General features: G+C 40.2%; 2 protein-coding genes across 2 annotated transcripts; both read left to right on the top strand.

Annotated features, from left to right (window-relative positions):
- Positions 1-300: 300 nt before the first annotated feature.
- LOC135246722 (mucin-2-like) lies at positions 301-5,569 on the top strand (the record flags this gene model as incomplete). The annotated part of the gene is made up of 11 exons (XM_064320049.1): positions 301-365; positions 635-813; positions 1,065-1,225; positions 1,888-1,952; positions 2,222-2,400; positions 2,652-2,812; positions 3,473-3,537; positions 3,807-3,985; positions 4,237-4,397; positions 5,061-5,125; positions 5,395-5,569. Coding segments are annotated over 11 exons (1,440 nt in total), but the record flags the coding sequence as incomplete, so codon positions are not given.
- A 144-nt stretch (positions 5,570-5,713) lies between these two features.
- LOC135246721 (mucin-2-like) lies at positions 5,714-11,905 on the top strand. Its single transcript, XM_064320048.1, has 13 exons — positions 5,714-5,765; positions 5,845-5,981; positions 6,644-6,708; positions 6,978-7,156; positions 7,408-7,586; positions 8,249-8,313; positions 8,583-8,761; positions 9,013-9,191; positions 9,854-9,918; positions 10,188-10,366; positions 10,618-10,778; positions 11,434-11,498; positions 11,765-11,905. The coding sequence occupies exons 1-13, from the start codon at positions 5,714-5,716 to the stop codon at positions 11,859-11,861; spliced, it is 1,602 nt and encodes a 533-aa protein (XP_064176118.1). The 3' UTR covers positions 11,862-11,905.
- Positions 11,906-12,030: the final 125 nt, after the last annotated feature.

Here is a 12,030-nt window from a genome sequence, read left to right as displayed (position 1 = left end):
AAAATGTGATTACACACTTTTTGCCTTCATTTTTCTCTCGTGATTTTGACTGCACGTTTGCCGCCTGCTTTATATGGCTGTAATTCAGTCTTGTAGAAGAAGATACAGAATCCTTTTGGAGCCAACCACAGAGCAACAAATGACAACAATTCTACTAACGATACAGATGATCTCTGTTATCCCTAATATGTGTATTTTAAAATCATGTGCAAATGCACAGTACTGCCATTCATCTTTCCTAAATAAACCTCTCCAGAAGTGTGACAATGCTTTCTTTTTCTTGTTTTTGTTTTTTTCTAGTATGATGTCATTTTCAGCATCCGGTATGGGATTCTTTTTGAGCGGACAGAAGTGCGATCATTCAGGTAAGTTAACAAAAATTCCGCCTTGCTTTTACGCGTCGCCGCAGTGACCTTGCACTCTGAAAAATCGTTCATCGGATATCATAATTGCGAACTTGGATTAAATAATTCATTTCACTGAAATTTTCAATATTTGTCAAATGAATCATTTAATCAGCAAGTGCATACTATGAGTATATTTGCCGCAGCAGATTTTCTTAAAAAGATCTTATGCACTTTGCTTGCTGTCCTATTAAAGTATTATACTGTTTCGTCTCGTTTTCATTCATTAGTCGCAGCGAAGAAGGGACAGCTGTAGAGGTGGCGCTGATTTTCAACGGGACCAGTTCAGAAACATTGCCCAGCACGGACAATGTCGCGGAGACCTTGATAAGAGCAGTGACGGACCCCAATTCCACGTTGACAACTCAGTTCAATGTTACTGTGGTGGTTGACTCCATCCGCGTGCTAAGTAAGTTTCATTGCTCGATTATCTGTGCATATTTACGCGTGTACGTACGCATGTACGTAGAGGCCTCCATTTAACCGTTTGGATGAATATGTCCGCATTCCATGTGTTTTCCTCACATTGATGGTACTATTAATACAGCAAGATGTTCAATCTGTAATATTTCACATTTTCCGGCAGCCGTCAAAATACTTGCAGTATGTTGTCCCACAAATGGCATTACTTTAATGTGTTCCTACTTACCTCAACTGCAGCTCCCACATCTACCACTCCTGAGGTTCCTGCCACTGGATCCCCCACCGTTCCCACTCAAGTTCTAATTCTTCAGGCCACCCTGGAAGTTCCGTTCGTGCCTGCACTGGAAAACAGCCAGTCAACAGAATATCAAGAATTAGCAACAACAGTCATTGGATTCGTGAGTGAACCTTTGATCAATTCATAAAGTCTCTTTCAGATAGCTGATTAGGTATTTTCGGCAGATTTTTTAGCTTGAATTGCAATCAATACTTTTGATGTCACGTAATGATTTTCACTTGCACGGTAGCTAGCTGGCAATTTAATGTTGGAATTAACATTAAGTTGTGAGTGTTTCTAGAATCCTTTTCCTTGTTTTGAATAGTGCATGACGTGGGCGAAAACGTGCTGCACAAGTCGTTGCACTTTCCATTTGTAATACAAAAACATGCAGACGTTTTTCTTTTACATGTCTGGCAAATATAAAAACGCATTCAAACTGTTACTTCCAGAGAGTTCCGTAGATCCTTAATCTGACCGTCAAAAATGTGATTACGCACTTTTTGCCTTAATTCTTCTCTCGTGATTTTGACTGCACGTTTGCAGCCTGCTTTATGTGGCTGTAATTCAGTCTTGTAGAAGTAGATACAGAATCCTTTTGGAGCCAACCACAGAGAAACAAATGACAACAATTCTACTAACGATACAGATGATCTCTGTTATCCCTAATATGTGTATTTTAAAATCATGTGCAAATGCACAGTACTACCATTCATCTTTCCTAAAAAAACCTCTCCAGAAGTGTGACAATGCTTTCCTTTTCTTGTTTTTGTTTTCTTCTAGTGTGATGTCATTTTCAGCATCCGGTATGGGATTCTTTTTGAGCGGACAGAAGTGCGATCATTCAGGTAAGTTAACAAAAATTCCGCCTTGCTTTTACGCGTCGCCGCAGTGACCTTGCACTCTGAAAAATCGTTCATCGGATATCATAATTGCGAACTTGGATTAAATAATTCATTTCACTGAAATTTTCAATATTTGTCAAATGAATCGTTTAATCAGCAAGTGCATACTATGAGTATATTTGCCGCAGCAGATTTTCTTAAAAAGATCTTATGCACTTTGCTTGCTGTCCTATCAAAGTATTATACTGTTTTGTCTCGTTTTCATTCATTAGTCGCAGAGAAGAAGGGACAGCTGTAGAGGTGGCGCTGATTTTCAACGGGACCAGTTCAGAAACATTGCCCAGCACGGACGATGTCGCGGAGACCTTGATAAGAGCAGTGACGGACCCCGATTCCACGTTAACAACTCAGTTCAATGTTACTGTGGTGGTTGACTCCATCCGCGTGCTAAGTAAGTTTCATTGCTCGATTATCTGTGCATATTTACGCGTGTACGTACGCATGTACGTAGAGGCCTCCATTTAACCGTTTGGATGAATATGTCCGCGTTCCATGTGTCTTCCTCACATTGATGGTACTATTAATACAGCAAGATGCTCAATCTGTAATATTTCACATTTTCCGGCAGCCGTCAAAATACTTGCAGTATATTGTCCCACAAATGGCATTACTTTAATGTGTTCCTACTTACCTCAACTGCAGCTCCCACACCTACCACTCCTGAGGTTCCTATCACTGGATCCCCCACCGTTCCCACTCAAGTTCTAATTCTTCAGGCCACCCTGGAAGTTCCGTTCGTGCCTGCACTGGAAAACAGCCAGTCAACAGAATATCAAGAATTAGCAACAACAGTCATTGGATTCGTGAGTGAACCGTTGATCAATTCATAAAGTCTCTTTCAGATAGCTGATTAGGTATTTTCGGCAGATTTTTTAGCTTGAATTGCAATCAATACTTTTGATGTCACGTAATGATTTTCACTTGCACGGTAGCTAGCTGGCAATTTAATGTTGGAATTAACATTAAGTTGTGAGTGTTTCTAGAATCCTTTTCCTTGTTTTGAATAGTGCATGACGTGGGCGAAAACGTGCTGCACAAGTCGTTGCACTTTCCATTTGTAATACAAAAACATGCAGACGTTTTTCTTTTACATGTCTGGCAAATATAAAAACGCATTCAAACTGTTACTTCCAGAGAGTTCCGTAGATCCTTAATCTGACCGTCAAAAATGTGATTACGCACTTTTTGCCTTAATTCTTCTCTCGTGATTTTGACTGCACGTTTGCAGCCTGCTTTATGTGGCTGTAATTCAGTCTTGTAGAAGTAGATACAGAATCCTTTTGGAGCCAACCACAGAGAAACAAATGACAACAATTCTACTAACGATACAGATGATCTGTTATCCCTAATATGTGTATTTTAAAATCATGTGCAAATGCACAGTACTACCATTCATCTTTCCTAAAAAATACCTCTCCAGAAGTGTGACAATGCTTTCTTTTCTTGTTTTTGTTTTTTTCTAGTATGATGTCATTTTCAGCATCCGGTATGGGATTCTTTTTGAGCGGACAGAAGTGCGATCATTCAGGTAAGTTAACAAAAATTCCGCCTTGCTTTTACGCGTCGCCGCAGTGACCTTGCACTCTGAAAAATCGTTCATCGGATATCATAATTGCGAACTTGGATTAAATAATTCATTTCACTGAAATTTTCAATATTTGTCAAATGAATCATTTAATCAGCAAGTGCATACTATGAGTATATTTGCCGCAGCAGATTTTCTTAAAAAGATCTTATGCACTTTGCTTGCTGTCCTATTAAAGTATTATACTGTTTCGTCTCGTTTTCATTCATTAGTCGCAGCGAAGAAGGGACAGCTGTAGAGGTGGCGCTGATTTTCAACGGGACCAGTTCAGAAACATTGCCCAGCACGGACGATGTCGCGGAGACCTTGATAAGAGCAGTGACGGACCCCGATTCCACGTTAACAACTCAGTTCAATGTTACTGTGGTGGTTGACTCCATCCGCGTGCTAAGTAAGTTTCATTGCCCGATTATCTGTGCATATTTACGCGTGTACGTACGCATGTACGTAGAGGCCTCCATTTAACCGTTTGGATGAATATGTCCGCGTTCCATGTGTCTTCCTCACATTGATGGTACTATTAATACAGCAAGATGCTCAATCTGTAATATTTCACATTTTCCGGCAGCCGTCAAAATACTTGCAGTATATTGTCCCACAAATGGCATTACTTTAATGTGTTCCTACTTACCTCAACTGCAGCTCCCACACCTACCACTCCTGAGGTTCCTATCACTGGATCCCCCACCGTTCCCACTCAAGTTCTAATTCTTCAGGCCACCCTGGAAGTTCCGTTCGTGCCTGCACTGGAAAACAGCCAGTCAACAGAATATCAAGAATTAGCAACAACAGTCATTGGATTCGTGAGTGAACCGTTGATCAATTCATAAAGTCTCTTTCAGATAGCTGATTAGGTATTTTCGGCAGATTTTTTAGCTTGAATTGCAATCAATACTTTTGATGTCACGTAATGATTTTCACTTGCACGGTAGCTAGCTGGCAATTTAATGTTGGAATTAACATTAAGTTGTGAGTGTTTCTAGAATCCTTTTCCTTGTTTTGAATAGTGCATGACGTGGGCGAAAATGTGCTGCACAAGTCGTTGCACTTTCCATTTGTAATACAAAAACATGCAGACGTTTTTCTTTTACATGTCTGGCAAATATAAAAAGGCATTCAAACTGTTACTTCCCGAGAGTTCCGTAGATCCTTAATCTGACCGTCATAAATGTGATTACGCACTTTTTGCCTTAATTCTTCTCTCGTGATTTTGACTGCACGTTTGCCGCCTGCTTTATGTGGCTGTAATTCAGTCTTGTAGAAGTAGATACAGAATCCTTTTGGAGCCAACCACAGAGAAACAAATGACAACAATTCTACTAACGATACAGATGATCTCTGTTATCCCTAATATGTGTATTTTAAAATCATGTGCAAATGCACAGTACTACCATTCATCTTTCCTAAAAAAAACCTCTCCAGAAGTGTGACAATGCTTTCTTTTTCTTGTTTTTGTTTTTTTCTAGTATGATGTCATTTTCAGCATCCGGTATGGGATTCTTTTTGAGCGGACAGAAGTGCGATCATTCAGGTAAGTTAACAAAAATTCCGCCTTGCTTTTACGCGTCGCCGCAGTGACCTTGCACTCTGAAAAATCGTTCATCGGATATCATAATTGCGAACTTGGATTAAATAATTCATTTCACTGAAATTTTCAATATTTGTCAAATGAATCGTTTAATCAGCAAGTGCATACTATGAGTATATTTGCCGCAGCAGATTTTCTTAAAAAGATCTTATGCACTTTGCTTGCTGTCCTATCAAAGTATTATACTGTTTTGTCTCGTTTTCATTCATTAGTCGCAGAGAAGAAGGGACAGCTGTAGAGGTGGCGCTGATTTTCAACGGGACCAGTTCAGAAACATTGCCCAGCACGGACGATGTCGCGGAGACCTTGATAAGAGCAGTGACGGACCCGATTCACGTTAACAACTCAGTTCAATGTTACTGTGGTGGTTGACTCCATCCGCGTGCTAAGTAAGTTTCATTGCTCGATTATCTGTGCATATTTACGCGTGTACGTACGCATGTATGTAGAGGCCTCCATTTAACCGTTTGGATGAATATGTCCGCGTTCCATGTGTTTTCCACACATTGAAAGGACTATTAATACGGCAAGATGCTCAATCTGGAATATTTCATATTTTCCGGCAGCCGTCAAAATACTTGCAGTATGTTGTCCCACAAATGGCATTACTTTAATGTGTTCCTACTTACCTCAACTGCAGCTCCCACACCTACACTCCTGAGGTTCTATCACTGGATCCCTCACCGTTCCCACTCAAGTTCTAATTCTTCAGGCCACCCTGGAAGTTCCGTTCGTGCCTGCACTGGAAAACAGCCAGTCAACAGAATATCAAGAATTAGCAACAACAGTCATTGGATTCGTGAGTGAACCGTTGATCAATTCATAAAGTCTCTTTCAGATAGCTGATTAGGTATTTTCGGCAGATTTTTTAGCTTGAATTGCAATCAATACTTTTGATGTCACGTAATGATTTTCACTTGCACGGTAGCTAGCTGGCAATTTAATGTTGGAATTAACATTAAGTTGTGAGTGTTTCTAGAATCCTTTTCCTTGTTTTGAATAGTGCATGACGTGGGCGAAAACGTGCTGCACAAGTCGTTGCACTTTCCATTTGTAATACAAAAACATGCAGACGTTTTTCTTTTACATGTCTGGCAAATATAAAAACGCATTCAAACTGTTACTTCCAGAGAGTTCCGTAGATCCTTAATCTGACCGTCAAAAATGTGATTACACACTTTTTGCCTTCATTTTTCTCTCGTGATTTTGACTGCACGTTTGCCGCCTGCTTTATATGGCTGTAATTCAGTCTTGTAGAAGAAGATACAGAATCCTTTTGGAGCCAACCACAGAGCAACAAATGACAACAATTCTACTAACGATACAGATGATCTCTGTTATCCCTAATATGTGTATTTTAAAATCATGTGCAAATGCACAGTACTACCATTCATCTTTCCTAAAAAAACCTCTCCAGAAGTGTGATAATGCTTTCCTTTTCTTGTTTTTGTTTTTTTCTAGTATGATGTCATTTTCAGCAGCCGGTATGGGCTTCTTTTTGAGCGGACAGAAGTGCGATCATTCAGGTAAGTTAACAAAAATTCCGCCTTGCTTTTACGTGTCGCCGCAGTGACCTTGCACTCTGAAAAATCGTTCATCGGATATCATAATTGTGAACTTGGATTAAATAATTCATTTCACTGAAATTTTCAATATTTGTCAAATGAATCGTTTAATCAGCAAGTGCATACTATGAGTATATTTGCCGCAGCAGATTTTCTTAAAAAGATCTTATGCACTTTGCTTGCTGTCCTATCAAAGTATTATACTGTTTCGTCTCGTTTTCATTCATTAGTCGCAGAGAAGAAGGGACAGCTGTAGAGGTGGCGCTGATTTTCAACGGGACCAGTTCAGAAACATTGCCCAGCACGGACGATGTCGCGGAGACCTTGATAAGAGCAGTGACGGACCCCGATTCCACGTTAACAACTCAGTTCAATGTTACTGTGGTGGTTGACTCCATCCGCGTGCTAAGTAAGTTTCATTGCTCGATTATCTGTGCATATTTACGCGTGTACGTACGCATGTACGTAGAGGCCTCCATTTAACCGTTTGGATGAATATGTCCGCGTTCCATGTGTCTTCCTCACATTGATGGTACTATTAATACAGCAAGATGCTCAATCTGTAATATTTCACATTTTCCGGCAGCCGTCAAAATACTTGCAGTATATTGTCCCACAAATGGCATTACTTTAATGTGTTCCTACTTACCTCAACTGCAGCTCCCACACCTACCACTCCTGAGGTTCCCGTCACTGGATCCCCCTTGCCTGCAGCTACCACAACCGTTCCCACTCAAGTTCTAATTCTTCAGGCCACCCTGGAAGTTCCGTTCGTGCCTGCACTGGAAAACAGCCAGTCAACAGAATATCAAGAATTGGCAACAACAGTCATTGGATTCGTGAGTGAACCGTTGATCAATTCATAAAGTCTCTTTCAGATAGCTGATTAGGTATTTTCGGCAGATTTTTTAGCTTGAATTGCAATCAATACTTTTGATGTCACGTAATGATTTTCACTTGCACGGTAGCTAGCTGGCAATTTAATGTTGGAATTAACATTAAGTTGTGAGTGTTTCTAGAATCCTTTTCCTTGTTTTGAATAGTGCATGACGTGGGCGAAAATGTGCTGCACAAGTCGTTGCACTTTCCATTTGTAATACAAAAACATGCAGACGTTTTTCTTTTACATGTCTGGCAAATATAAAAACGCATTCAAACTGTTACTTCCCGAGAGTTCCGTAGATCCTTAATCTGACCGTCAAAAATGTGATTACGCACTTTTTGCCTTAATTCTTCTCTCGTGATTTTGACTGCACGTTTGCCGCCTGCTTTATGTGGCTGTAATTCAGTCTTGTAGAAGTAGATACAGAATCCTTTTGGAGCCAACCACAGAGAAACAAATGACAACAATTCTACTAACGATACAGATGATCTCTGTTATCCCTAATATGTGTATTTTAAAATCATGTGCAAATGCACAGTACTACCATTCATCTTTCCTAAAAAAACCTCTCCAGAAGTGTGACAATGCTTTCCTTTTCTTGTTTTTGTTTTTTTCTAGTGTGATGTCATTTTCAGCATCCGGTATGGGATTCTTTTTGAGCGGACAGAAGTGCGATCATTCAGGTAAGTTAACAAAAATTCCGCCTTGCTTTTACGCGTCGCCGCAGTGACCTTGCACTCTGAAAAATCGTTCATCGGATATCATAATTGCGAACTTGGATTAAATAATTCATTTCACTGAAATTTTCAATATTTGTCAAATGAATCATTTAATCAGCAAGTGCATACTATGAGTATATTTGCCGCAGCAGATTTTCTTAAAAAGATCTTATGCACTTTGCTTGCTGTCCTATCAAAGTATTATACTGTTTCGTCTCGTTTTCATTCATTAGTCGCAGAGAAGAAGGGACAGCTGTAGAGGTGGCGCTGATTTTCAACGGGACCAGTTCAGAAACATTGCCCAGCACGGACGATGTCGCGGAGACCTTGATAAGAGCAGTGACGGACCCCGATTCCACGTTAACAACTCAGTTCAATGTTACTGTGGTGGTTGACTCCATCCGCGTGCTAAGTAAGTTTCATTGCTCGATTATCTGTGCATATTTACGCGTGTACGTACGCATGTACGTAGAGGCCTCCATTTAACCGTTTGGATGAATATGTCCGCGTTCCATGTGTCTTCCTCACATTGATGGTACTATTAATACAGCAAGATGCTCAATCTGTAATATTTCACATTTTCCGGCAGCCGTCAAAATACTTGCAGTATATTGTCCCACAAATGGCATTACTTTAATGTGTTCCTACTTACCTCAACTGCAGCTCCCACACCTACCACTCCTGAGGTTCCCGTCACTGGATCCCCCTTGCCTGCAGCTACCACAACCGTTCCCACTCAAGTTCTAATTCTTCAAACCACCCTGGAAGTTCCGTTCGTGCCTGCACTGGAAAACAGCCAGTCAACAGAATATCAAGAATTGGCAACAACAGTCATTGGATTCGTGAGTGAACCGTTGATCAATTCATAAAGTCTCTTTCAGATAGCTGATTAGGTATTTTCGGCAGATTTTTTAGCTTGAATTGCAATCAATACTTTTGATGTCACGTAATGATTTTCACTTGCACGGTAGCTAGCTGGCAATTTAATGTTGGAATTAACATTAAGTTGTGAGTGTTTCTAGAATCCTTTTCCTTGTTTTGAATAGTGCATGACGTGGGCGAAAATGTGCTGCACAAGTCGTTGCACTTTCCATTTGTAATACAAAAACATGCAGACGTTTTTCTTTTACATGTCTGGCAAATATAAAAAGGCATTCAAACTGTTACTTCACGAGAATTCCGTAGATCCTTAATCTGACCGTCAAAAATGTGATTACGCACTTTTTGCCTTAATTCTTCTCTCGTGATTTTGACTGCACGTTTGCCGCCTGCTTTATGTGGCTGTAATTCAGTCTTGTAGAAGTAGATACAGAATCCTTTTGGAGCCAACCACAGAGAAACAAATGACAACAATTCTACTAACGATACAGATGATCTCTGTTATCCCTAATATGTGTATTTTAAAATCATGTGCAAATGCACAGTACTACCATTCATCTTTCCTAAAAAAACCTCTCCAGAAGTGTGACAATGCTTTCCTTTTCTTGTTTTTGTTTTCTTCTAGTGTGATGTCATTTTCAGCATCCGGTATGGGATTCTTTTTGAGCGGACAGAAGTGCGATCATTCAGGTAAGTTAACAAAAATTCCGCCTTGCTTTTACGCGTCGCCGCAGTGACCTTGCACTCTGAAAAATCGTTCATCGGATATCATAATTGCGAACTTGGATTAAATAATTCATTTCACTGAAATTTTCAATATTTGTCAAATGAATCGTTTAATCAGCAAGTGCATACTATGAGTATATTTGCCGCAGCAGATTTTCTTAAAAAGATCTTATGCACTTTGCTTGCTGTCCTATCAAAGTATTATACTGTTTTGTCTCGTTTTCATTCATTAGTCGCAGAGAAGAAGGGACAGCTGTAGAGGTGGCGCTGATTTTCAACGGGACCAGTTCAGAAACATTGCCCAGCACGGACGATGTCGCGGAGACCTTGATAAGAGCAGTGACGGACCCCGATTCCACGTTAACAACTCAGTTCAATGTTACTGTGGTGGTTGACTCCATCCGCGTGCTAAGTAAGTTTCATTGCTCGATTATCTGTGCATATTTACGCGTGTACGTACGCATGTACGTAGAGGCCTCCATTTAACCGTTTGGATGAATATGTCCGCGTTCCATGTGTCTTCCTCACATTGATGGTACTATTAATACAGCAAGATGTTCAATCTGTAATATTTCACATTTTCCGGCAGCCGTCAAAATACTTGCAGTATGTTGTCCCACAAATGGCATTACTTTAATGTGTTCCTACTTACCTCAACTGCAGCTCCCACATCTACCACTGGATCCCCCTTGCCTGCAGCTACCACAACCGTTCCCACTCAAGTTCTAATTCTTCAAACCACCCTGGAAGTTCCATTCGTGCCTGCACTGGAAAACAGCCAGTCAACAGAATATCAAGTTTTAGCAACAACAGTCGTTGGATTCGTGAGTGAACCGTTGATCAATTCATAAAATCTCTTTCAGATGGGTGATTAAGTATTTTGGGCAGATTTTTTTAGCTTGAATTGCAATCAATACTTTTCATATCACATAATGATTTTCACTTGCACAGCAGCTAGCTGGCAATTTAATGTTGGAATTAACATTAAGTTGTGAGTGTTTCTAGAATCCTTTTCCTTGTTTTGAATAGTACATTACGTGGGCGAAAATGTACTGCACAAGTCGTTGCACTTTCCATTTGTAATACAAAAACATGCAGACATTTTTCTTTTACATGTCTGGCAAATATAAAAACGCATTCAAACTGTTACTTCCCGAGAGTTCCGTAGATCCTTAATTGACCGTCAAAATGTGATTACGCACTTTTGCCTTAATTCTTCTCTCGTGATTTGACTGCAGTTTGCCGCCTGCTTTATATGGCTGTAATTCAGTCTTGTAGAAGAAGATACAGAATCCTTTTGGAGCCAACCACAGAGCTACAAATGACAACAATTCTACTAACGATACAGATGATCTCTGTTATCCCTAATATGTGTATTTTAAAATCATGTGCAAATGCACAGTACTACCATTCATCATTCCTATAAATCCTCTCCAGAAGTGTGATAATGCTTTCCTTTTCTTGTTTTGGTTTTTCTAGTATGATGTCATTTTCAGAATCCGGTATGGGATTCTTTTTGAGCGGACAGAAGTGCGATCATTCAGGTAAGTTAACAAAAATTCCGCCTTGCTTTTACGTGTCGCCGCAGTGACCTTGCACTCTGAAAAATCGTTCATCGGATATGATAATTGTGAACTTGGATTAAATAATTCATTTCACTGAAATTTTCAATATTTGTCAAATGAATCGTTAATCAGCAAGTGCATACTATGAGTATATTTGCCGCAGCAGATTTTCTTAAAAAGATCTTATGCACTTTGCTTGCTGTCCTATCAAAGTATTATACTGTTTGTTCCGTTTCATTCATTAGTCGCAGAGAAGAAGGGACAGCTGTAGAGGTGGCGCTGATTTTCAACGGGACCCGTTCAGAAACATTGCCAGCACGGACGATGTCGCGGAGACCTTGATAAGAGCAGTGACGGACCCCGATTCCACGTTAACAACTCAGTTCAAAGTACTGTGGTGGTTGACTCCATCCGCGTGCTAAGTAAGTTCATTGCTCGATTATCTGTGCATATTTTCGCGTGTACGTAGCATGTAGTAGAGGCCTCCATTTAACCGTTTGGATGAATATGT

Source organism: Anguilla rostrata, unplaced genomic scaffold (genome assembly GCF_018555375.3).
Source record: "Anguilla rostrata isolate EN2019 unplaced genomic scaffold, ASM1855537v3 scaf0802, whole genome shotgun sequence".
NCBI lineage: Eukaryota > Metazoa > Chordata > Actinopteri > Anguilliformes > Anguillidae > Anguilla > Anguilla rostrata.
Note: the sequence above shows the minus strand (reverse complement) of the source record. Positions and strands in the feature narration are given on the sequence as shown.

Bases quoted from the DNA above. Each gene is read 5' to 3' on its own strand.
- LOC135246721 (XM_064320048.1), top strand. From the start codon at position 5,714: ATGCTCAATCTGGAATATTTCATATTTTCCGGCAGCCGTCAAAATACT. The intron at 5,982-6,643 runs GTGAGTGAACCG...GTTTTTTTCTAG, and splicing joins CAACAACAGTCATTGGATTC to TATGATGTCATTTTCAGCAG. The intron at 7,587-8,248 runs GTGAGTGAACCG...GTTTTTTTCTAG, and splicing joins CAACAACAGTCATTGGATTC to TGTGATGTCATTTTCAGCAT.